Source organism: Fragaria vesca, linkage group LG7 (genome assembly GCF_000184155.1).
Source record: "Fragaria vesca subsp. vesca linkage group LG7, FraVesHawaii_1.0, whole genome shotgun sequence".
Taxonomy (NCBI): Eukaryota; Viridiplantae; Streptophyta; class Magnoliopsida; order Rosales; family Rosaceae; genus Fragaria; species Fragaria vesca.
The window spans coordinates 18992542-19014872 of NC_020497.1; the positions used below are offsets into that span (position 1 = coordinate 18992542).

The following is a 22331-nucleotide window of genomic DNA, read 5'->3' on the forward strand; positions in this document are numbered from 1 at the left end:
GGATCAGATATTCATGAATGATCATTCTTAACCAATAGATCGATGGAATCCTTTTCCCGTTCAAATTTTATTCACCAATATCCTGTTTGCCTCAGATATCCATATATATTAACAATTATCTACCAATTAAGTTATATATCACGGCCAATCTCTCTCTCTCTGCAAATCGGAAGCTATATATGCACGAACCGGAGCTCCAGGACCTCGCCGACGACGCCGATTACGCAGCGTCGCAGCAACACGGCTCGGCGAGGAGCATGATGCGAAGCGATAACGGCAGGCACAGCTCGTCGAGCGAGCACGACGTCGGCGCCGAGGTGGTTTATGTGAAGGATAATGTGACCATCCAACCCTCTATGCTCGCGACGTCGGAGAGGATTAGTGGACGATTACGGCTAATTAAGCAAGGCTCTTCTCTTTCTATGACGTGGATTCCATACAAGGGGCAAAACACGACCAACGCTAGGGTTTCTGAGAAAGATAAATTTCTTTATGCTATAAGGGGAGTGCCGTTGACAGAGGTTCGGTCCATCCGGCGCCACACTCCTCCACTTGGATGGCAGTACATCATCGTCGTTTTGGCAACTGGACTTGCGTTTCCCCCTCTGTACTTCTACAATGGTGGAGTCAAGGAGTTTCTTGCTACACTAAATCATCACGTGTTCATTGAGAGGACGGCCGAGGATGCTAATGTATTTCTTGTGAATGATTTTCAAAATCCTCTGCAGAAAACTCTGTCTTCATCGATGTCCAAAATGATAATACGATTTCTCAACATAATGAGAGGCAAAAGCAAAAGGATCATGATATTCCTGCACGAGATATCTCAATTCAAGTGCTGGAGAAGTTCTCTCTTGTGACGAAATTTGCTCGAGAAACAACTTCGCAACTCTTCCGTGATAGCCATAGTACTAATGGATATGGAGGTATACAAAGGAGAAGTAATAGCCTGTCTTCCATTGATCACTCCTCCTCTCAAAATAAGGCATCTGATGATTCAAACAAAGTCTCTGATGAAAGTCCAGTCCCCCAAGATCCACTGGAGTTTGACAAGAATTCACTGGTATGGGGCAAACCACGACACCCACCTTTGGAGACTGATGAGTGGCACACCTTCTTGGATTCTGAAGGACGGATCATGGATTCAGAAGCTTTAAGAAAGAGAATATTTTATGGGGGAGTTGAGCACAAACTACGGAAAGAGGTCCGGCCATTCTTGCTGGGATACCATGCATATGATTCAACGTATGCAGAGAGGGAGTATCTCAAGGCAACGAAGAAAGCAGAGTTTGAGACAGTAAAGAAGCAGTGGCAGGGTATCCCCCCAGAGCAGGCAACAGGGTTTAAAGAATTCCAAGAGAGAAAAGGCCTTATTGACAAAGATGTGGTGAGGACTGACAGATCTATCTCCTTCTACGATGGGGATGATAATCCAAATGTGAATTTGTTGCATGATATATTGTTAACATACTCGTTTTACAACTTCAATCTTGGTTACTGTCAAGGTATGAGTGATCTTCTGTCCCCAATATTGTTTGTACTGGGGGATGAGTCAGAATCATTTTGGTGTTTTGTTAAACTGATGGAGCGCCTCGGGCCCAATTTTAACCTTGACCAAAATGGCATGCACTTTCAACTTTTTGCCATAACTAAGTTGGTGGAGATGTTAGACAAGCCCTTGCATAGTTACTTTACACAGCGTGACTGCTTGAATTACTTCTTTTGTTTCCGCTGGGTGCTGATACAGTTCAAAAGGGAATTTGAATTCGACAAGACATTGAGATTATGGGAGGTACTGTGGACACATTATCCATCTGAGCACCTCCACCTGTATGTGTGCGTTGCGATACTCAAGCGATACGGTAGTAAGATAATCGGGGAGCAGATGGACTTCGACACTCTACTCAAGTTCATCAATGAACTGAGCGGTCAGATAAATCTTGATGCCGTTGTGAGGGATGCAGAAGCTCTGTGCATATGTGCTGGGGAGAATGGTGATGCTTGCATTCCACCTGAAACTCCACCCTCACTACCTGTTGATGATGGTTTGTTGTACCCTCAACAAGAAGTAGATGAGGTATTATAAATGTCTTTTACTCAACCGAGGATTCACCCATCTTTAAACTGCATGGTGTTGGAGAGGATGACACATAGGAACACTTTTTGTGGCATCACTAGATAATTGGTGCATTGCTAAGACAACTAGCTTGTGTATCAACATCTGTGGATTTTGAAACATACGATATGTTCACTTCATGATAAAAAAAAGAAGAAGAAAAAGTTATATATCACGGCCCACGTAGAAAGAGCATGTTAAGAAAGAATGGGAGAAGAGTATAAATGTGGTGGAGTATTATCTTTCGTAGCATACCTTTCCCGGCCGTTAAGATCAAATGTGATACTCTATCTAATCTTATCACTTTCATATCTGATACGTGGCTCAAATATCCACACTAAATGTCTAAATCAATGTTTTGAAAGGGGAAGGCCGGTGGACGGGTTTCTACTGTTTTCTTCAGGCAAGTCAGCTCATGTCGAAAGACTGAACAAGGAATCACAACTGTGAAAACCCTATTTTCAATTTATCAGGGAATCAATTAGGGTTTCATCTATTTTTGCGGTCACTGCAATCAAAACTCACGTCTGAGAAGCATTCGTCATCTTCTTGTTACGCTACAATGCACATATATGTGAATCTGAACATGTATCTTGTTCATCAAAATACTTGTTCATTTAGCCTAAAAGAGTAAGTGTAACTCGTGTGAATACAATTTTAATTTTGAGATCATTGGTATGATGAACAAAGACCTTGATGATATATGATGACCTTACAATTCAAACTTTGAGGTTACTGGTTCAAATCTCATTGACATATGTAGAGTGTGTGAGTTATTTAATAAATTTTGTTATAAAAAAAAAAAAAACCTTACAATTCAAACATCAGTGGCTCGTCATGCTGATGTCTGGGTTTGTTTTATTTCAAGTTCGAACTTGGCTAGTAACACCTAATGGGAAAGTTGTATGGGGTCTATAGCTCAAAATCGTTGTCTAATTCCCATCTTGTATAACGGTTTACCTATGCTATCAACTATCAAGCATACTCTCTCCCTGTTTAAATGAGGTTGCTTTTAGACCTGAACAAGTGCTGCTGCTTTAATTTTACTCATCTTTCCCGAAGGATTGATGCAGGTGATGAATAATACAGGGAATGAAACTTCACCAAAGCTAGTGTTGAACTTCAGACCTGTTATGTATTTGTTACGTTCAAGAATAGAGACTAGAGAGGTACGTTGTTCGAATACAATATATAAAACAAGATTAACAAAAAATTTACATTTGTACGTATTTATAGTTTCACAACCTATTGAGTAAAATTCATATTTTGAAACATTTTGCATTCTTTCAAACTATTGCTTGTTATGGGATTGTACAAGTAGCATTAAGGCTTTTCGTGTACTTTTTAACATATACAATCAACAAGTGTGTGAATGGAGTTTGTACACAATATATTCGTATCCTCGAATTGTATGCGTCTGATTTCCACTTGTACATGTATGTATGTTTGATTCTATTCTCTAACGTCTAACGTTTATATACACGTATGTGTACATATATGTATGTTTTTTCTAGTCAGAAGTCTAAGGACTCCATAGTTTTATGACTTTATCATATGCGTCGTTTGGCTCCATGATAGCAATGTCCACTAGGGAGTTTGATCTAATCCTTCGTAGAATCGTAGAATAACAAAGTATTGTTATAAAATTGAATTAGGAGACAAATATAACAAGAAGTGAAGAAACCCACTAAACATTCTCATTCCGATTCATCTTCACTTTTTAAAAGCGACAGATTCCCGCTCATGTCTCAAGATTAATACAAATCCTTTAGTTCTTGGACAGAATCAAAATCCTAGACTTAAAACCACGTTCTCCCAGTATTATAATGCTTTATACAAATCTCTCTGTACTCAATAGAATAGTGAACAGTGTAATGATGCTTTTAATATGGTGACATTCACTATGGTCGGTTGGTACACACATTTCACAGACTCTGGTCCATTCATTTAGTCTTCTATGTGAAACCAAATCCCCCTTGATTCACTCTCACTGTCATATAAAACTTATAAAGCTTTCCATGAACACACCCAGATCAGCACCAAATCCACCCCCATTTTCTGGCACAAGTTGAGGTACTAATTATTTATTTTGCTTCTAATTGTGTTGTAGTAACATAAAGTTGATGACTTTAGCTTAAGATGTTGAAGCACAAACCGACTTATTGTTGGTTGATTTCACAGGGCAGAGTCTTGAGGAAAGGAGCTGGCTTTGGGACAAAAATGGTGGTCACAATCTTCAAGCTCAGCACAGTTTGATAGGTGAGGAAATCTAAAAGGGTTTTAGGCCAAAATGGCAAAAGAACAGAGTGACCCAAGTGGGTTTGAAATGAGTGATAGAGAACAGGGAAAAAGACCCAACCTTTCTGCCTTTCTTGAATGAGAGAGTTAGGCAAAAGTTAAGCAAATTAGTACACTTGTAGTAAATTGCTTCCATTCCATGTTCATCAGTACTCGGATTTTGAAACCGACCCCTATGCTTCACATGGCTTTTGCCCACATTGATTAGACTAGATAGTCCTTGTTTGCAAAGTTAGGTGCTCTTCAGTTCTTTACGTAGTTGCTGGAGATTAAACGTTTGGTATACTCTTGAACAGTGACAGTGACTGTTTACCCTTTTTATTTTCTCTAATTTTTATGCTTTTAATGAAGAAGATTAACAGTTAGGTGGGGAATCTGGAAAAACCAGAGCTCATTATAAGCTATTTAAATAATCAAAGATTGTGGCCTTGTGGGTGGAGCTCAAGATAAGAAAGGGTGGCTTCTGAGTCTGTGATAAATGGACCTTTGAATTCAGCTTTATCTGCGTGGGCACTATTGGATGTTGTAGAGAATATACACCCCTTTTTCCATTTTTTTCTTCGGTACAAGTAAAGTAAGTTATAAGTAACTGTCTTTGATTCACGTGAATGTTCCTTTTTGTTTCCATAAGAATTTTTCCTCCTATTTGGTTATGTTTTTCTCGTGAAACTTGTAGGATTTCTGGTCATTTGCATTATTGTAATACACTGGTAATTTAGAGATTGAAATTCCCTCAATCTTTGAGAGTTTGAGAGAGAGACAGAGAGAGGTGTTGATTTTTTTTTACGCTACTGGCCATAAAAGGGTGAGTAGGGTGAAGCAATAGTGACCAAAGAACTGATAGAGAAGGAAGGAGGGCCCTTCTATCTTTATGAGTCATTATCTGAACAATGCTAGTGCAGGTGATGTTCAACTCTTTTGTTTTTTAGGTCAGTTCTCTTCCTACCATAGGCTGTTGCTTGTGGCTTTTTCCTTTTGAGTTTTCATTCTTTTTCTGGAAATTTGCGAAAAAATTTGCTCAGCTTTCAAAAATTTGGTGGGAATGTGGTAGAGGTATGGAGGTCATGTGGGTTTATTGGAAGTTGGGTTAATGTCCTTTCATCTCTTCTGAATAGGGAACTGGATAGTTGTTCTTGGAAGTGTAATTCATTAAATGGCTCTAGCTCTCTTTTATAAATTTAGATTATGTGTGAGTTGTTCAATAGAAGTTGTATTGTGTTAATGCAGATCTGAAGGGCAACTGTGTTCAATTGATGAAATCTAGTTTCAAGTAGAGAGCTGAGCAGCACCATGGATCTTGAGAAGGCCAAGTGTTGGGACACTTCAAAGGTTAGTGCTTTATGTTCATTAGCTCATGGGTTTTGAATTTTACCAACTTGGTTCAGTATGTTTCTGGAAATGAGCCCAATTCTCAGAAAGCTGAATTGCTTGTTGAACTACATTTTCAGAAGAACTCTTGGAAGAATACACTGCTGTTAGCATACCAGAGCCTTGGTGTAGTATATGGGGACTTGAGCATTTCCCCTCTTTATGTCTACAAGAGCGCATTCGCGGAAGACATTCAACATTCAGACACCAATGAGGAGATATATGGTGTACTTTCCTTTGTGTTCTGGACCCTTACTCTAGTCCCTCTGGTCAAGTATGTCTTCATAGTTCTTCGAGCTGACGATAATGGAGAGGGTAAGTACTTGCAAACAAGTGAAAAAATGCTTGCATTGTCTAGTCTAAAGTCTCAAGTTTTGACCTTTGATTAATGTATATCTCTGCAGGTGGTACTTTTGCACTCTATTCACTGATATGTAGGCATGCCAAAGTTAGCCTTTTACCGAACCGTCAGCTTGCCGATGAGGCGGTCTCTACTTATATATTGGAGCACCCACCGGAGAAGGAAAAGAGTTCCTGGTTGAAAGTGGTACTTGAGAAGTCCAAGACCTTGCATACTGCTTTGCTGGTTCTAGTTCTTCTTGGCACTTGTATGGTAATTGGTGATGGAGTGCTCACTCCCGCCATGTCAGGTACACTTCTTTCTAATTAAAACAAAAGCTGCAATTCCTTGTGGTTTTCTGAGTACTCATGCCTTTGTTTTCTTACAGTCTTTTCTGCGGTGTCTGGCCTGGAATTATCCATGTCCAAGGAGCATCACTTGTGTAAGTTTCTCATCTCCATGTTTGTTTAATATCTTGATTCCATTTCTATTAATACAGGTCACATGACACTTGCTGAACAAATCTATGCTTCTGCCAATTTGCAGATGCTGTAGTTCCGATTACATGTTTCATATTGCTATGTCTATTTGCACTTCAACACTATGGAACACATCGAGTTGGATTCTTTTTTGCACCAGTTGTGGTGGCGTGGCTTCTATGCATCAGTGCTCTTGGCTTATATAACATATTCCACTGGAACCGGCATGTCTATCAAGCTCTTTCTCCATATTACATGTTCAAGTTCTTGAGGAAGACAAGGATAAGCGGATGGATGTCTCTAGGTGGAATATTGCTGTGCATCACAGGTAATATTTCTTGCATAACAGCTACCAAGCTACGTATTGTTTTTCCTGTATACAAAGCATATAAGTAAAGCGAAAGTTTCATCTCTGATAACCTAAACTAGTCTACTATTCAAATGTATCAATGGGGTAAAATATTTATGTCCACTGACAATCCGGGTCTGATGCAAGTAACCAATTTCAGCAAAAGTTCAATGAAAGTGTATGGGAAAAGAGGTGTATAGTTATTGATAGACTGAAACGATATAACTCAGTATTGCATACAAATCTTGCGACCAGTCTGCACAGAGTGGATTCCCTGTTTCTATTGTTGCATAAACTCTATTATGAAATCAATTTTGACCACAACTTTCTTAATCCTGTATATAATGTTACATTGGTATTAACTTTTGACTTGAGGTTTGATTGTACTAGAGCTTAACTTCAGTCTGTTTTCTGATACCTATACTATTTTGGATACTTCAGTAATCCTAATACAGAAATCTTTTGAGTTGCTTTGGATTTTTTTAGTGATTTAACTGCCATAAAAAATCCCGATAATGAGAGAGAAATCTAATAATTGCTACTTATGTGTTATTATTCATGCAGGTTCAGAGGCCATGTTTGCTGATCTTGGCCACTTCTCTTATTCTGCCATTCAGGTAATTTCGTACATTCCTAGACCCTATAGTATCTTGCATATATAAAGAATGCTGATCTGCATACTAATAAGTATGTTGCAACAGGTCGCTTTTACCTTTTTGGTTTATCCAGCACTTATATTGGCATATATGGGTCAAGCTGCTTACTTATCGCAACATCATCACAGCAACCACCAGATCAGCTTTTATGTATCAGTCCCACGTATGTTTATGTCATTTTTATTTTTAATGTTTGTCTTTAATCAAAAATTTAGCTCAATGTTCTTGTCTTAAATCTTTCAGGACAACTGGTCATAGTATAGTCAACTGGTTTATATACTTGCTGTTGAATATGTAATGGTTTAATGTTTTTGGTACAGACATTGTGAGATGGCCAGTCCTTATACTAGCCATTCTTGCTTCTGTTGTGGGAAGCCAAGCAATCATCAGTGGAACATTTTCTATCATAAACCAGAGCCAGTCACTTGGTTGCTTTCCAAGGGTCAAGGTTGTTCACACTTCTGACAAGATACACGGCCAGATCTATATCCCTGAGATCAATTGGATGCTAATGATCCTTTGCATTGCAGTTACCATTGGATTTAGAGACACAAAACACATAGGGAATGCATCAGGTGAGTTAGCGTTCTATTACATATTGCTAGTTTCTATGAAAACTTCATCACCTTGCTATTAAAGAACGCCCAAGGTTTTAATCCCCAAAATTTCTATCTCATAAATTTGCTTATAATCTCTGGAATCAAGCACTTTCAGGGAAATCTACTACCAGCTTGCCCACAACATATAACAGCAATTCTTATCATGATGTCAGATCCCAAAACTAATAGATTATTTGTTGTGTTCTCTGGAGAACTGAAAAGTAGTTCCTTTTTCTTTTGGTTGCAGGGTTAGCTGTGATGGCAGTTATGCTAGTGACCACATGCCTAACTTCCTTGGTGATCATCCTTTGTTGGCACAAACCACCTATTCTAGCCCTTTGCTTCTTACTCTTTTTTGGGTCAATTGAACTGCTGTACTTCTCAGCTTCACTCACCAAGTTCCGCGAGGGTGCCTGGCTCCCCATTCTTCTCGCCCTGTTCCTGATGACCATCATGTTTGTTTGGCACTATGCAACTATCAAGAAGTACGAATATGATCTCCACAACAAGGTCTCATTAGATTGGCTTTTAGCCTTGGGTCCAAGCTTGGGAATAGCTCGAGTTCCTGGAATTGGCCTTGTGTTCACTGATCTCACCTCTGGTATTCCTGCTAACTTCTCCCGCTTTGTAACCAACCTTCCCGCTTTCCACCGCATCCTAGTTTTTGTGTGTGTAAAATCAGTCCCTGTTCCTTATGTGCCTCCTGCTGAGCGTTACCTGGTGGGTCGTGTTGGTCCTGCAGCTCATCGGTCCTATAGGTGCATTATTCGGTATGGATACCGTGATGTTCACCAGGATGTTGACTCCTTTGAATCCCAGCTAGTTGATAAGCTGTCTGATTTCATCCGATATGATTGGTATCGCACTCATAGAAGTAGCTCATGCACTGAAGATGATGCATCCCGTACTACAGATATGAGTGAGTGTAGATTGGCTGTGATTGGTACAGTGGCATTTTCTGGTGCACCAGCTTATGAGATGGAGGAGACTCAGCAGACAAGTGTATCCGCTGGATTTGCAACTGTTGAAAGTATCACAGATGTTATTGAGATGGCACCTGTTGAAAGAAGAGTCAGGTTTGCGATTGATGATCAGGACTCTCAAGCTGATACGCCAACTGACAATGACTTGCTACGAGAAGAGCTCCACGATCTGCATGAAGCTCAGCAAGCCGGGACTGCGTTTATACTTGGACATACACATGTTAAAGCAAAGCAAGGCTCATCTGTGATGAAGAGATTGGCCATCAACTTTGGATACAATTTCATGAGGAGGAACTGCAGAGGGGCGGATGTGGCGCTCAAGGTGCCACCAGTATCACTTCTTGAGGTTGGCATGGTTTATATTGTTTAGGCCACGCTTGTAAGTACCAGATAGTTTTGTCTTTGTTTCAGAGGAAGGTGATTCTGTAGTTTAAGAGGTTTGTAGAGAAGTCTTCTGCTGCTATAATCAAGATGAAATTACTATCAGAACTGTAAAAATTACGACTTTAATTCATATCAGGCACTCAGGCTCGACTTCCATCATCATTATGTTCATCACTGCATCTCTAGTACTTGCATTAGTTTGCAAACTTAATGATCTAGGGCAATAGTTCACTGTAATCCAGATGTTTAAGGAAGCCGCTGCGTTTCAAAAGCAGAGATTACAATAAAACAAGATATTCGTACAGTTAAAGTTACCCCTGCAGGTGTAATCGATCACAACTGCGTATAGTTCAAAGTTATGATCCCAAACGCATTCTATTCGTACTTATTCGGATAAAGCGTAACAGTGAAGAAAAGTGTCGTGACCTAAAAAATATAAGAATTAAATTCAGTTTACTCTCATGAAGTTTGAGAGTAACTTCATGTTAATCCCTATACTTTCAATTTCATCAGTTTATCTCTCAAACTTTTGAATTTTCCTCAAGCGTGACCAAATGTCCTATATTCTGTCCAAATCGGGCGTTAACTGTTGATAATTTTAACCTTAACTGTGAGGCCAGTATCTAGAATTTGGGCAAATCGAACCTTATATGTCTAAATCGGACCTTAACTGCTGATAATTAAAGGTCAATTCAAACAGAATATGAGAATTTGGGCACGGCAGACAAAAATTGAAGAGTTCAAGGGGTAAACTGATGAAAATAAAAGTGTAGGGACTAACATGAAGTCAACCCCAAACCACAAGGGGGTAAACTGAATTTAATTCAAAATATAACGTTGAGAGAGCGTATTCAGCGCACCCGTCCATCTCCGTCGTCTATTTGACGCGGACTTTTGACTTTTTCAAAATGGACGGCGGAGATGGACGGGTGCGCTGTATAATTTTCGGTTGAGGTGCTCTTACGTCTTGACACCAAAATTTTCCTGGAGAAAATCAGACATTATTAGAGTTGCTCTTAACACCTTAAGCTACCTTGCTAAACGGCATAGCAGATTCAAGGTAGCACGTACACTTCAAGTATCTAAAAACTCATGAGTCATGAACATTGGAAACTGGAGGCTCAGGCTGACCTGCCATCATTTTCAGATTCCATTACCATTAGATACTTGAGCTTTGAATAAACGAATGACTTGGGAGAAACCAAATGACTGCTATGATAGTTGGCCACGTACTATTCTGCTGACCACCAGGTTGCCTGAGTAGCAGTGTATCTATACACGTGGACGTTAATAAGTGGTCCAAATAGGCCAAACACAGACACCCTCACATCCAAAATATAAGGAGCAATTAGCTTCAGTAATTGCAGGAATCAGAATCTCAAAGTAAAGCTAGACATGGGAGTACTAAGAACACTTCCTGTGACACCTCCGCATGGAAACTTCCTTTCAAATTTTGGAGCTGCAGAGAGTTTATCTAAATCCAACTTCAAGTTCAGCAAAAAGTCCCAGTTCAGAGTTTTGGCTAAAACAGAAAAGGGTGGGAAGGAAGATGAAGAAGAGCCGAAGAAGAGGAAACAATCACTGTTTAGCAGTGTAACGGAAGCTCTTGATTTCTCGCAAACTAGGTCTGAAGAAGACGCTCTACTTCTCGAAGATGCAAGACAGGCCACCAAGTCTGGAGAAAAGATGTCAAGGGAACAGGTATATGTGATGTTTAAGTGATTTCGAATTTTCGAATCCGTTTGTTTTTGTGCTGTGGAATTGCTAAGTGGAGTTTGTCATTTTTGGTGTAGTATGCGGCTCTCAGAAGGAAAATTGGAGGCACTTACAAGGATTTCTTCAAATCCTATGTTGAAGGTAATGTTCAAGAACTCTATGCAGACCAAAGATTTCTTAGTTACCAAAGAATCTCTTAGTTACCAAAGAATCAAAGTTTTCTTGTATACATGTCACGCAGTTATGGTCCCAAACTTCCGATGCGAAGTACCAAAAAATTTGTACTAAAACCACCAAGTTACCTTGAAGTCTATTTAGTTTAGAAGATAGAATTGAGAGAGGAAGATACTAACTAGCATAGTAGCATAGACAACAGACCTCTTCAATTATCATGTTTTTCAATGTTTTGGTGATTTTCCTAACTTTGGTAATCGTTTTACTTTCACCTGTAAATAGTGGACGGACAATATGTGGAAGAAGGGTGGGTTGACAAAACGTGCAAGGTGTGCAAGAAGGACACAGGCGGCGAGGCGAGGCAAGTGGACAAGATGGGAAGATACGTTCATGTGGCGTGTTTGGAGAAGCAGAAATCCGGCAACTTCTTTACCAGACTTTTCTCAAGCTGATGATGAAGAGTAGGTTAAATGTTTGGAGTGAATTGTTTCCAAACGTTTCATTGTGGGAGTTGTTTTGTATATCAGATACATCAGATCCTAACTGATGATATCAACATTTTTAGTTATAATATCAAAGAAATAGCTTTGTTAGAGTTTGAATGAAATTTATGAGCTGAAATACCAGGCTCACATTAGATATTCGGAATGTTCCTTTGGTAATATACAAGGGATGATACAGTAGTGTTTACATGGTCACCTAGTGATTAAGGAAATCATAGTCAATCACCGTTGAATGTAAATCTGCTAAGGGTATAAATCAGAACAACTTAACTTTAAAATAATACTTCCCACACTTGGATTTACATCTAACGGTGATTAACCATGATTTCATTGATCACTAGGTGACCATATGAACACCACTCAGGAATGATAATCTTGTCAACATTAAAAGTTTTGAATCAGATAAAGAAGTGTCTAACTCTAGGATTCATACATTAAGCACTTAATTGATGTAATACGAAATATGTGATAATATGAAGTATGACCAACGACATTTTATAAGCAAAGATACTTCAACGACACCTAGTCGGCAAATGTATCATCGAAAATAAGCTTGACATTTTGTCTTTAATAATGGAGTCATAGAAATTTTAACAGTGAAAATGTCAAAAAACTGTAACATGTTTGACAATTTCACAGTTAAAAATAAGTAAATGGTGTATGGATTGTAACCGAGGTATGCAAATTTCACTCCTCTCAGTAGTAAAGCCGGCGACAATGCAATTGTTGGGCCTGTACAAATATGGGCCAGCCCAAATACATAAGCGATACCCTAATATGCCTCCATACCCGGGTCTCTCCGGTAATCTCAAGACCAAAAATGGCGGGAGAGAACAGATTTTAGCGGGAAAATCCAACCGCTTCACTTAAAAGCGCGGGAAGCCGATCCCAAGAGCCACACTGTCCCAAGAGAGAAAGAGAAACCAGTGAGCGATTTTCAGAGAGAGAGAGAGAAGAATCAGCTATGGTTGGAGTAGCGTACGACTGCCTGGCCAACCCTCTCGGCGCCGTCCGATCCACTTTCGAAAAGGCCGTCTCTTCCGGATCCGACCCGGCCTCCTTCGCCGGCCGCGACTGGGGCGCCGTCGATCTCTTCCGCACTTTTCTCTTCGAAGACGGCGGCCTCTCTCAGGTCAAACCCCTAGCCTTTGACCAATTGAACCCTAATTCTTGTGACATGATTTAATTTCATTATTGTTTGTGTGATAATTTTAGGTTCCGGTTTTGAATTCGTCAACGATTAGATGGATCCAGCCAAATACTCTGGTTCGGTTTCGGGGGATGGTGCAGGACATGTTGGGAAATGAGCTCTATGTGGGTGCTTATAAGGTAATCTTATGCCCTAATTTTGATGATGTATGAAAGACATGATTAATTTGTGTAGTACTGAATCGGTTTGCTGGGTGTTTTGAAGGATGGCTCGGTTTGGAGGACTAACAAGTTTGTGGATGTGGCTCAATACCCTATTGATTCTTGTTCCGATACTCGGATATGGGAGCGCCGTATGCTCTACTGTGTTCCGGTGAGTTCTCCAGAGCTTATAGTTCTCAGCTGTATGTAAATTTTGGTTGTTTTCTAAGTAGAGTGGCAATGCTTGGACTTTAAGGTGATTGATAGCATTTTTAGTTTGGATGTGGGGAGTTAAGGTTTTAGACTGTGGGTTGTTATGTGATCTTATTCATATTGGATTGGTGTCTTGTTTGGACCATTAGGTTCCGGGGCTGAACTCATGGGCTGAACCTCCGGCAGTGGTGTATAGAAGTATGGATTCGACAACCCAACATGGAGAGAAGCGCCAGAGATTGGATGAATCTTCCGATAACATGGATTTTGATGTAATTTCCATCCCCTAGTAATCTCTACATTCTGTTTAGTTCAACTTACAGTTAAAGGGTAATCATGTACTCCTGTAGTTAAGTGGAAAATGGCAACTGCACATACAGTGCAAAATCTTTTTATGCTTCTTGGCTAGGCTTTAGAACAGGTAATGTAGATATTATCTCTTTTAGGATTTCTTCACCTGCCAAAATGAGTGGGAAACTTGTACATTTCGAAAAGAAAAAAAAAAGTAGGAACCCATGTTTCGAGTCAATGTCGAATTGATTGTCATAATTTAGTTAGGAGCTTAAGAAGCACTCATCGTTAGTACTTTGTTTTGGGCCTTGACATATGGCATTTAATGGCAGGTCTCAGATGAGGGATTTCAAGGTTCTCCATCTACCAAAAAGCTGGTAAGTAGGAGCCACTTTTGATTATATATTCCTATTTTTTAATATCAACATCTTTGATAGCATAATAATTTTTCTTCCCTTTACAGAAAGAGGATGGCCATCCTTCCCAGTCTCAAGAGTTAAACATCGAGGGCACCAGTTCTAGTTTGAGTATGCTGCCTGAGGTTAACGGGGATTCACTTCCCTGTCTTGTTAAGGTACATATACAGTTACTCTAAAAGTATGGAAAACTGAGATTGGCTGTCACTTAGTCTTGAAAACTGATGATATGTACTATTCTTTTCTATCAGATATATGATTGTCCAGAGTCTGACATGAAGCTAAATGAGGTTTTTGAGTTTGTTGGAGTGTTCACTTTCGATCCAGAGTTTAAAGTGGAAAACGATGATGAAGAGTTTGCCAATGGTTTTAGTGAAGATGTCTTGGTTCAATTGCCCCCAAATAAGGTATGTCTCCATAACATTTACATTTTTTTAACTCTATAGATGTAGATCATGTAGGAACCTGAGTGAATTGTTTTATGAGACTTAAGCTTGGCCTATTTATGCAATCCAGTGTCGAATCGAGTCATTTTAACAATATATATACAAGAAAATTTTATGAATTAGCAAATTGGTAGCCAAATATGTATTTTCATGTATTGGTGTTGTCAACCACCCACTTCACTTTCACAGCCTGCTGATTAGAGTCTGGTGTTAGTCTGTCAGATTACAGTACATTTTCCCCTTTAATATGTTTGTTCTCATATTCTTTCTTGTTGCAGGTGCCACGTCTCCATTGTCTTACCCACAGGAAGCTTACAGTTCTTGACTTCCTCTCTAGCCCCCCCACAATGGAGGTACTTCCATGCTACTTGTAGTCACATATTTCCTCAAACAGGAAGGGTTGATATGCCTTAACTGTGTGTATTTCTAGTTCTCTGGGATCTGTAACTATTGTTCCATGCACTTTCTTCCGTTTTTTATTTTTAGTTTGATAGTGCTTGAATGCCATTACATTCTGGTCTTGTAGGTAAAACCCAACTTGGTGAAAGAGATCAGAAATGCTCTGTTGAGACATCTTACAGCTGTTCTCGGTAATGATGGCGTAGCTGCTCAATTCCTGCTCTTGCATCTATTGTCCACGGTAAGCTCATGCCAGGATTGTTAGTGCTGAATCTACATGATGACACTTAATTTTTTTTTTCATTCAGGACACATGAATTGTCAGTGCTGTTTCTGTAGCTTTTATCATCTCCTTCTTTACATGAGTTATGAAACTTGTGCTTGTTTGTCAGGTGTATTCTAGAGTTGGTACTGTTGCTGTGGGGAAGCTTTCACTAAATCTCAATTGTTTCAACAAAGAAAGTGTACCTGTGTTTGGCCCTCGGCTTCTCCTTGCTATCAAGAATCTTTTACCTTTCACACAATGCATATCCCTAACAGTGGATTATCTTAACACTGCTTCTCTTGCGCCAAAAAAGGATTACGAGACGAACAGGTAAACTTCTGACCAAGTTTAATTTTTCTTTGATAATGCCTTTCCTTTTAAATTTGAAAGTATAATGAAATTGTAGTTTCTAACTTTTCACATTGTTCCAGACTGATCACTGGAGCTCTGCAGCTGGCTGAGAGTTCACACTTGATCTTTGATGAGACCCAGTTGGAAGCTGGGACTCTCAACTCTGTTGGGGTTGAAAATGCAAGATTGCTTAAAACTCTAATGGAAATGCAAAAGGTGATTTTTCTTTTGCATTATGCTGTAGTTTTATGTTATCCTTTTGTATTGCTGAATCAAAATCGGATGCCTTCATCCTTCCTGATGATTAATGCCTTCCTGGAAGTTTTACCAGTGTTTCTGCTTCATGAGATTGTACTAAGCATTTCTTTGCTTCAACTTTCAGGTGGAATATGATTTTCAGTACTATAAATTGGACATGGAAGCTGATGTCCAATTACTCGTTCTTTCTGAAGGAAAATCAAACATCTTACCGGCTGATATAGTTTTACCTTTCCAACCTTCTTCAGTGGATTCTTTTGAAGCCACTGCAGAAGCACTAGAGGCTTGGAGATGGTACTTGGCTACTATTAGATCATTGCCGCATTCTATTGAGGCAGAAATACAGAAGGTAAAATCATGCATAATCTGATGAAAGATTAAACTCATCTGGCTTTACTCCTAATATTGATGCTATGGGTTCTGAATTCATCATTCAATACCTCACAGGTGATAGAAAATGACTTGGTTGAAGCAAAGCAAGCAGATAGGAGTATGGGCACCCAAGACTTCAGCAGGTTAGAGACCAGAAAATTTTCCCAAATGCTCTTTCATATTCAAAAACAGTTAATCATATGAATTCTCCTTTGCTTGCAGATTGCTGACAATGGCCCGACTGTTGTCTATGAGTTTCGGTGAAACCAGCTTATCATTGGAACACTGGCAGATGGTCAAGGAACTAGAAAGGTTAAGAAGAGAGAGGCTCAAGTGAAAGTAAAGTTTAGTTACTGCTTTATGTTACTGGTGTAGGTTATAGGCTTATAGCCAATGGCTGGCTGTACTGCAAGTTCAGATGCTTTTGTAATCAAATGATGTGTCGTCTAATCTAATATGCTGCCTGCCAATTTTACACCAAAGACATGAACTTATGGTCATTCTATCTGATTAGTGATTATTACTTCATAGAATATCCTAGTCTTTCATCTTATTAGTTATTACTTCGCATTGTTTGGATATAAAGAAAGAGAGCCGTCCCATATTTTGAGACGTTCTAAAACACAACGGGCTATGCTGTGACTCCTCAACTACTTGGAACTGGAAGACTTTGGTTCACTTTTCATATCATATTTGAAAGAACAAAGCGATGCCTATGGGCTATAGCCTATAGAGAAGCCACATTGATCTGCTTATGCTATAAATCATATCATATGTCACGTTGCATTGATACTGTAAGTCATAGTATCAATACAATGCAACTACATCAATGCAATAGAGATCTTGTCCAGAGTTGCTGCGTCTACTATTGTAGGTGTGTTGAATGAAGCAACTCACTTAACAGGTGACAGTGACATATACGCTTCAATTATCAACGTGTATTCTCGTCTTGGGCTTCATTGTAACTTTGTAAGAGGATGAAATGGTATTTAGAGTGATAGAAAAAAGAAGGGTTTGATAAATGTCTTGTGGCATATTCAAGCATGGTTGTAATCTTTTTCCAGGTGATGGCTGCTGGGAGGTTGCATAAGTGTTGTTTTCCTGCCGTTTTTCACCAAAAGAAGAGTTTTGGCACATCAGTCCATGTTTGTTGAGGCTAAATGTGACAGTGCTAAATTTAGTTAGTATTATATTTAGTGTCACTGGGTACTAAAATAAATTAGTTTACGTAACACCTTGTTTTCATTTTGGCTTCCTTAGGTGGTGTTATTGTGGGTACTCAAATATGTCATCTTTAGATAACACTATTCTTCTAAACTATAAACCAAGTAAACTATCATCTAATCTCATGCAACACCAAACATAAGTTAATATCAGTACAACTTAAGACATTCCACATAAGTCCAGAACATGTGTAATGTAGTCCCGAATACCAAACGTGCACAACACATCTTTCCTATTTCTCCCATCACAGCCGTACAACAAAGAATCAACATCTCTTTAGTCTCCCACGTATTGGTCGCAAGCCACCAAAACATATAATCGCTGCCAATCTACTCACATACATCAAGACAAGTTGAGAGGAATTTCAGAAGAAGAGACCAGAGAGGACAAGTTACGCGGCGGAAGTTTATATACTAGAGAGGTGGGACTTGACCCGACCCAATCCAACTTTGGTTGTCTAGTGGGCCACATGAGCAAATCCCAAAACGGAAGCTCAATGTCCGTTTGTTTTTTTTTTTTAATTTTTTTTTTGTTTTTTTTATCAAATACACAATAGTGCTATAATACTGTGAACTCACGACCTCTTCTTTCTAAGGAAAAACTAATGTCACTAGACCAAACGGTACTGAGCCCGTTACTCTTGTAAAATATGAAATATTACATAGTTACTCAAACAATAAAGAGTAAAAATTAAAATACAAAATTACTGCGAAATCAACTAAGTATTTGATTAAGGTGACAGAACAAAGCAACTGCCCCAAACTGGTTTTACAAACCTTCAAACATACTACTTGCATTTCCTTGCTTCAAGCAAAATGCATCATCAAATGGAAAATTGTTGTCTCTAGAAAAACTATAAACTCACAATTTCCACTATAAATAATATATATTTATATCATGATATATATATTTATATATATAGGCCTAGCTAGCGGGTGCCAATGAGCCACCTCAGCACGTTGCCTCTCCCTAATCTACCCTCACAAATCTCGATCCCCCTCCTCTCTCCCAATCAGAATATTACATATACAAATCATCATTTTCACCGCAAATAGTAACTCGGTGAAAAAAGTCTAGAATTGACCGCCTGAAAACGTTTGACCAAACTGCCAGTTACCAGGGGCAACGTTGTTGCTGGTCACAGTCCTGCCGTCACTGGTTGTGACCTGAAAAGACAGGGCTTGTCCGTTGAGGTAGTTGTTGCTCTGCCAGTTCTGTCCCCAGTTCCTTGACATGGATTGCCAACCACCCTTGGAGCCTTTGATCGAAACCGAGTGCACATCTCCTGCTCCTGCAACGTTTGTGATCAAAACCAAGTTGAAGTAGGAGTGCCCGTTGATTGTGAATCTGATCCCTCCCTTTTTCACACAAGCAACTCTGGAAAAAAACAATCACCGCAAGCATGTTAGACTATGTCGTCGCGTTACGTAACATGTCACATTATCCGACAATTAGTAACATTTCATTTTCGAGAATACTTTAGTATCAGTTTTTTCTTTCTTACCTTCTGAATGAGACGGGGACGATACCAGCGCGGTACTGAGCAATTTGCAAGAAGGCAGGCTCGGCCAAATCGAAGTGCTGGAGGGGAGGGTTGCACCAGCCACCGTTGTCATTGGCCTGAGCAAAGTTGGGAGGGCAGAAGTTGGTGGCGGTGACGATGATGCTTCCGGGAAGGCACCATCTAGGGTCATTGTCACATCGCATTTCGTAGCAAGACCCGCAGCTCAAGCCATCGTTGAACAGAGCTGTGCTTAGTGCTGCAGTGTTGGTTCCATACCCTTGGCTGTACAAGTTTCCATATCCACATGCACCTCCTGCAGTACCCAAAAAAAAAAAAAATCCTAATTAGTCACACTGAACTAGCTGGCCCCTAGCAAAAGTTACCCTTTTTCTTGCTATCTCATTTTGGGTTTTACTCAACTGTAACCCTCAAAGTAAAAAAGACAAAAAAAAAAAAGAGACTTACCCATTGTGCCAGAAGCATCACCACCTCCATAGAAAGTGGCATGGCCACCAACCCAACCGGCGCCGTAGTCGGCATAGGTGCCTCTGATGCAGAGGTTGAGGACAGATACCAGAAGAGTAATAGCCAAGCATGAAGTAAAAGCCATTGTGTGAGAAAGAAAGTGAGAGCTAGCTAGCTAGAAGGAGAAGAAGGTGGAGAGTGCTGAAAACACTTGAGTGATATAGAATATGGGGAGCTGGGGTTTGCTTATATAGGAAATGAGAGAAGGCAAAGGAGGTTAGGAGGGTGGTGGATAATGAGAACTCGAAGCAGAAAGAGACAAGGCAAGTGAGACTGTGAGAGAGCAAAGGTGAGCTTAGAGAGGGAAAGAGCCAAAACCACAGAAACAGATTTATATTTTCAGGTCAGTTTTCGCAAGAATCAATGGTGGCACATGGAAATGTTCCAGTTAGACTACCAACTGCAAAACCCAAGGTCCCTACCTGCACATGCATTTTTATTTCCATATATATTTTTCTTCAACAAACAGTACCATTATTGTTTTTTGTTTATGTGATTTTCAAATGGTTATTACGTGTGGAATTGGGTATATATTTTCCTTCTTTCATTTCAGTTTTTTGCCTGAAATTACGCAGATTAGATTAGCCATCAACGTATTATACCCTTCGATTTGGGGCTGTTAAGGTCCAATTTGGTAGGCAAGTCATATCTTCATCTTAAATACATTGAATTCATATTGCACACTTAAGAAAAAATCATTGAACACTTTTTGCTTTATAATTTATAGCCACGACCGACCAGGAGAACACTATCGTTTCAAGAGATAATATTACTTGTTGCTGTCAAAATCCTAGGCATACATAAAGCTAGTTCCATTGGTTTCGATACGTATTCATTAACCTCTGCTTAAGAACTGAAGCATTTCCCTGTTGCCATAGGAACCCAAAAGACCTACATGTAGTTTCACCATTACTTGTTTGCGAGTAGTTACCCCAACTTATTAGTTACCCTTCCCTCAAGCAATGAAGCAAATTTACCTACCCTTTTAGGTTCTTTGCTTAATATTTTGCTAGAAACCCAAGAAGGTTACATGAAACAATCAATCATATATTTCATTTGATGCATGAAAGATGCAATGAATCAATGAAGATTGTTTTGCAGAGGATCTTCTAGTAAATCCGACATAAAAATCATTGTACGTCTTTGAGGAGAAGATTGAGAATCATGAACTATCAGTTCCACGTGTGAGTTTTGATCATTATTCGCCTCTACAAAGATTGAGAATCTGTAAATATGCTTGATTTGTTAGACATGAGTCAAATTAATAAAACAAGTTAAACAAAGTGCAGATATGAGTCACCAAAAGGCCAAATAGGTAGAAAGATTTCGAGAATAGTTTGTCGGTTGAAATTAAGAAACGAAAACGTTCGAGACAGATTGGAAGTATAAACAAAGTGCTAGTTGAATAGGTAGAGTGATTGTCAACCAAAAAAAAATAATGACTAGGGTTTATATAGAATCACTCGTACACGTTTGTTAGCTTCAATACGAAGATTTGTGAAGAACTAAAATAACAGTAGCATGTTACATGTTGACGCTGTAATCTATCATCGAGATTACTAAAATGCTTCTTAATTTCTAATAAATGCTCACCTCTTGATAAGTAATAAGTAAGGTCTCCGTTTAAACATTCACTTCCAGATGAAATTTGGGAGAGAATGGAACTCGCAGACTAAATTGTTTTTCTTACTTAGTCTTTCTTCTCGAGGGTAATTCTTTGAACATATTATTAGTATGTTCGTACACTCGTAACTTTCTTAGATCTTTTGTTTGAACTTCAAGATACTTGTTACTTTTAGACACTTGAATATACAAGTCAAATACGCGATTATTATACTTCTTGATCAATGATAACATAAAAGAGAATCCGCTATATCTCATTTTTGTATCTCGTAGAACGTAATTAACAATTCACCGAAACCGTACATAAGAGTTTTCATTACTGTCCTTTTTTAAACTTGAATAATAAAGAAATTTTCCAATACTACCATAGAACCACATGTTCGGCACATAACATCAGATATATATGACCATTACTAAAACAAATCGAACAAGTAGTTTTAGTAGTTTTACCAACTCTGCCTTCTGAAGTAGTTATGTCAATGGTGAGGAGTGAAAGTTATTCTCCTAGCCTCTCCTCGATCGTTAGTTAGAGGCAGGTATGTCATTATCTCAATCAACATTGTATTCTTTGAAATTAGCAACAGGATTTCTGTATCTGCCACTTGTAGAGAGGGAGTTGGAGGAGGACTCAGAAAACTTGGATTTATTTCGATGATGAAGGACCTACCATGTTCGGGCACATGCAATTCCCACCCATGGCGGTCCCTTAAATCCATGCATCACTCTCAGAAAAATTTGATGATCTATGCCTTCAGTTTCAAAAGATATGATATAGAAAATGAAACTGGGAAATGAAAAAAATATATGCAGATAAATCTGTGACTGTGACTCAAATGGAAGATTGAAACAAAGAATAATCGTGAATATTTAGAGATAGGCTGATATAACCGTCCATGCATGCGCAGCAGGAATTTCCCAAAGCTAAAATCGTCATCATATCTGTCTCTTCTGCACAGGAATATTATGGGGGATAATATCTAGAATCAAAATCCTATCATATTCATGATCGAAATGAGGAAGAAAATGAACGACAATCGTCCACAACTGATTTTGCTGCACCGATTTCGGTGCTCAGTCAAAGTTTGAGGCAGCAGCAAGTGTTGAATATAATTCATGGAAGAATGAATAT

General features: G+C 39.2%; 4 protein-coding genes and 1 pseudogene across 4 annotated transcripts; 4 read left to right on the plus strand and 1 right to left on the minus strand.

The window, feature by feature from the left end:
* Positions 1-179: 179 nt before the first annotated feature.
* LOC101303557 lies at positions 180-2086 on the plus strand (annotated as a pseudogene).
* A 3153-nt stretch (positions 2087-5239) lies between these two features.
* Positions 5240-9812, plus strand: LOC101303851 (potassium transporter 2-like). Its single transcript, XM_004307681.1, has 10 exons — positions 5240-5316; positions 5642-5743; positions 5863-6097; positions 6187-6432; positions 6511-6564; positions 6669-6929; positions 7515-7567; positions 7652-7769; positions 7927-8181; positions 8453-9812. The coding sequence occupies exons 2-10, from the start codon at positions 5705-5707 to the stop codon at positions 9556-9558; spliced, it is 2367 nt and encodes a 788-aa protein (XP_004307729.1). The 5' UTR covers positions 5240-5316; positions 5642-5704; the 3' UTR covers positions 9559-9812.
* Positions 9813-10943: 1131 nt separating this feature from the next.
* LOC101304133 lies at positions 10944-12105 on the plus strand. The gene is made up of 3 exons (XM_004307682.1): positions 10944-11273; positions 11366-11429; positions 11745-12105. Exons 1-3 carry the CDS (start codon positions 10968-10970, stop codon positions 11912-11914), a joined length of 540 nt encoding a protein of 179 aa, XP_004307730.1. The 5' UTR covers positions 10944-10967; the 3' UTR covers positions 11915-12105.
* Positions 12106-12929: 824 nt separating this feature from the next.
* Positions 12930-16663, plus strand: LOC101304421 (mini-chromosome maintenance complex-binding protein-like). The gene is made up of 14 exons (XM_004307683.1): positions 12930-13097; positions 13181-13294; positions 13380-13487; positions 13678-13800; positions 14152-14196; positions 14283-14393; positions 14487-14642; positions 14960-15034; positions 15208-15321; positions 15473-15675; positions 15777-15912; positions 16079-16303; positions 16402-16469; positions 16549-16663. Exons 1-14 carry the CDS (start codon positions 12930-12932, stop codon positions 16661-16663), a joined length of 1761 nt encoding a protein of 586 aa, XP_004307731.1.
* Positions 16664-18255: 1592 nt separating this feature from the next.
* LOC101304710 (expansin-A8-like) lies at positions 18256-19723 on the minus strand. Its single transcript, XM_004307684.1, has 3 exons — positions 19520-19723; positions 19055-19367; positions 18256-18927 (listed from the first exon to the last, which is right to left on the minus strand). The coding sequence occupies exons 1-3, from the start codon at positions 19662-19664 to the stop codon at positions 18624-18626; spliced, it is 762 nt and encodes a 253-aa protein (XP_004307732.1). The 5' UTR covers positions 19665-19723; the 3' UTR covers positions 18256-18623.
* Between the last annotated feature and the right edge of the window lie 2608 nt (positions 19724-22331).

Bases quoted from the DNA above. Each gene is read 5' to 3' on its own strand.
- LOC101304710 (XM_004307684.1), bottom strand. From the start codon at position 19,664: ATGGCTTTTACTTCATGCTTGGCTATTACTCTTCTGGTATCTGTCCTC. The intron at 19,368-19,519 runs GTAAGTCTCTTT...TGGGTACTGCAG, and splicing joins TGATGCTTCTGGCACAATGG to GAGGTGCATGTGGATATGGA. The intron at 18,928-19,054 runs GTAAGAAAGAAA...GTTTTTTTCCAG, and splicing joins GTCCCCGTCTCATTCAGAAG to AGTTGCTTGTGTGAAAAAGG.
- LOC101304133 (XM_004307682.1), top strand. From the start codon at position 10,968: ATGGGAGTACTAAGAACACTTCCTGTGACACCTCCGCATGGAAACTTC. The intron at 11,274-11,365 runs GTATATGTGATG...TTTTTGGTGTAG, and splicing joins AAAAGATGTCAAGGGAACAG to TATGCGGCTCTCAGAAGGAA. The intron at 11,430-11,744 runs GTAATGTTCAAG...ACCTGTAAATAG, and splicing joins CTTCAAATCCTATGTTGAAG to TGGACGGACAATATGTGGAA.
- LOC101303851 (XM_004307681.1), top strand. From the start codon at position 5,705: ATGGATCTTGAGAAGGCCAAGTGTTGGGACACTTCAAAG. The intron at 5,744-5,862 runs GTTAGTGCTTTA...CTACATTTTCAG, and splicing joins AGTGTTGGGACACTTCAAAG to AAGAACTCTTGGAAGAATAC. The intron at 6,098-6,186 runs GTAAGTACTTGC...ATATCTCTGCAG, and splicing joins AGCTGACGATAATGGAGAGG to GTGGTACTTTTGCACTCTAT.
- LOC101304421 (XM_004307683.1), top strand. From the start codon at position 12,930: ATGGTTGGAGTAGCGTACGACTGCCTGGCCAACCCTCTCGGCGCCGTC. The intron at 14,394-14,486 runs GTACATATACAG...CTTTTCTATCAG, and splicing joins CACTTCCCTGTCTTGTTAAG to ATATATGATTGTCCAGAGTC. The intron at 14,643-14,959 runs GTATGTCTCCAT...TTCTTGTTGCAG, and splicing joins TTCAATTGCCCCCAAATAAG to GTGCCACGTCTCCATTGTCT.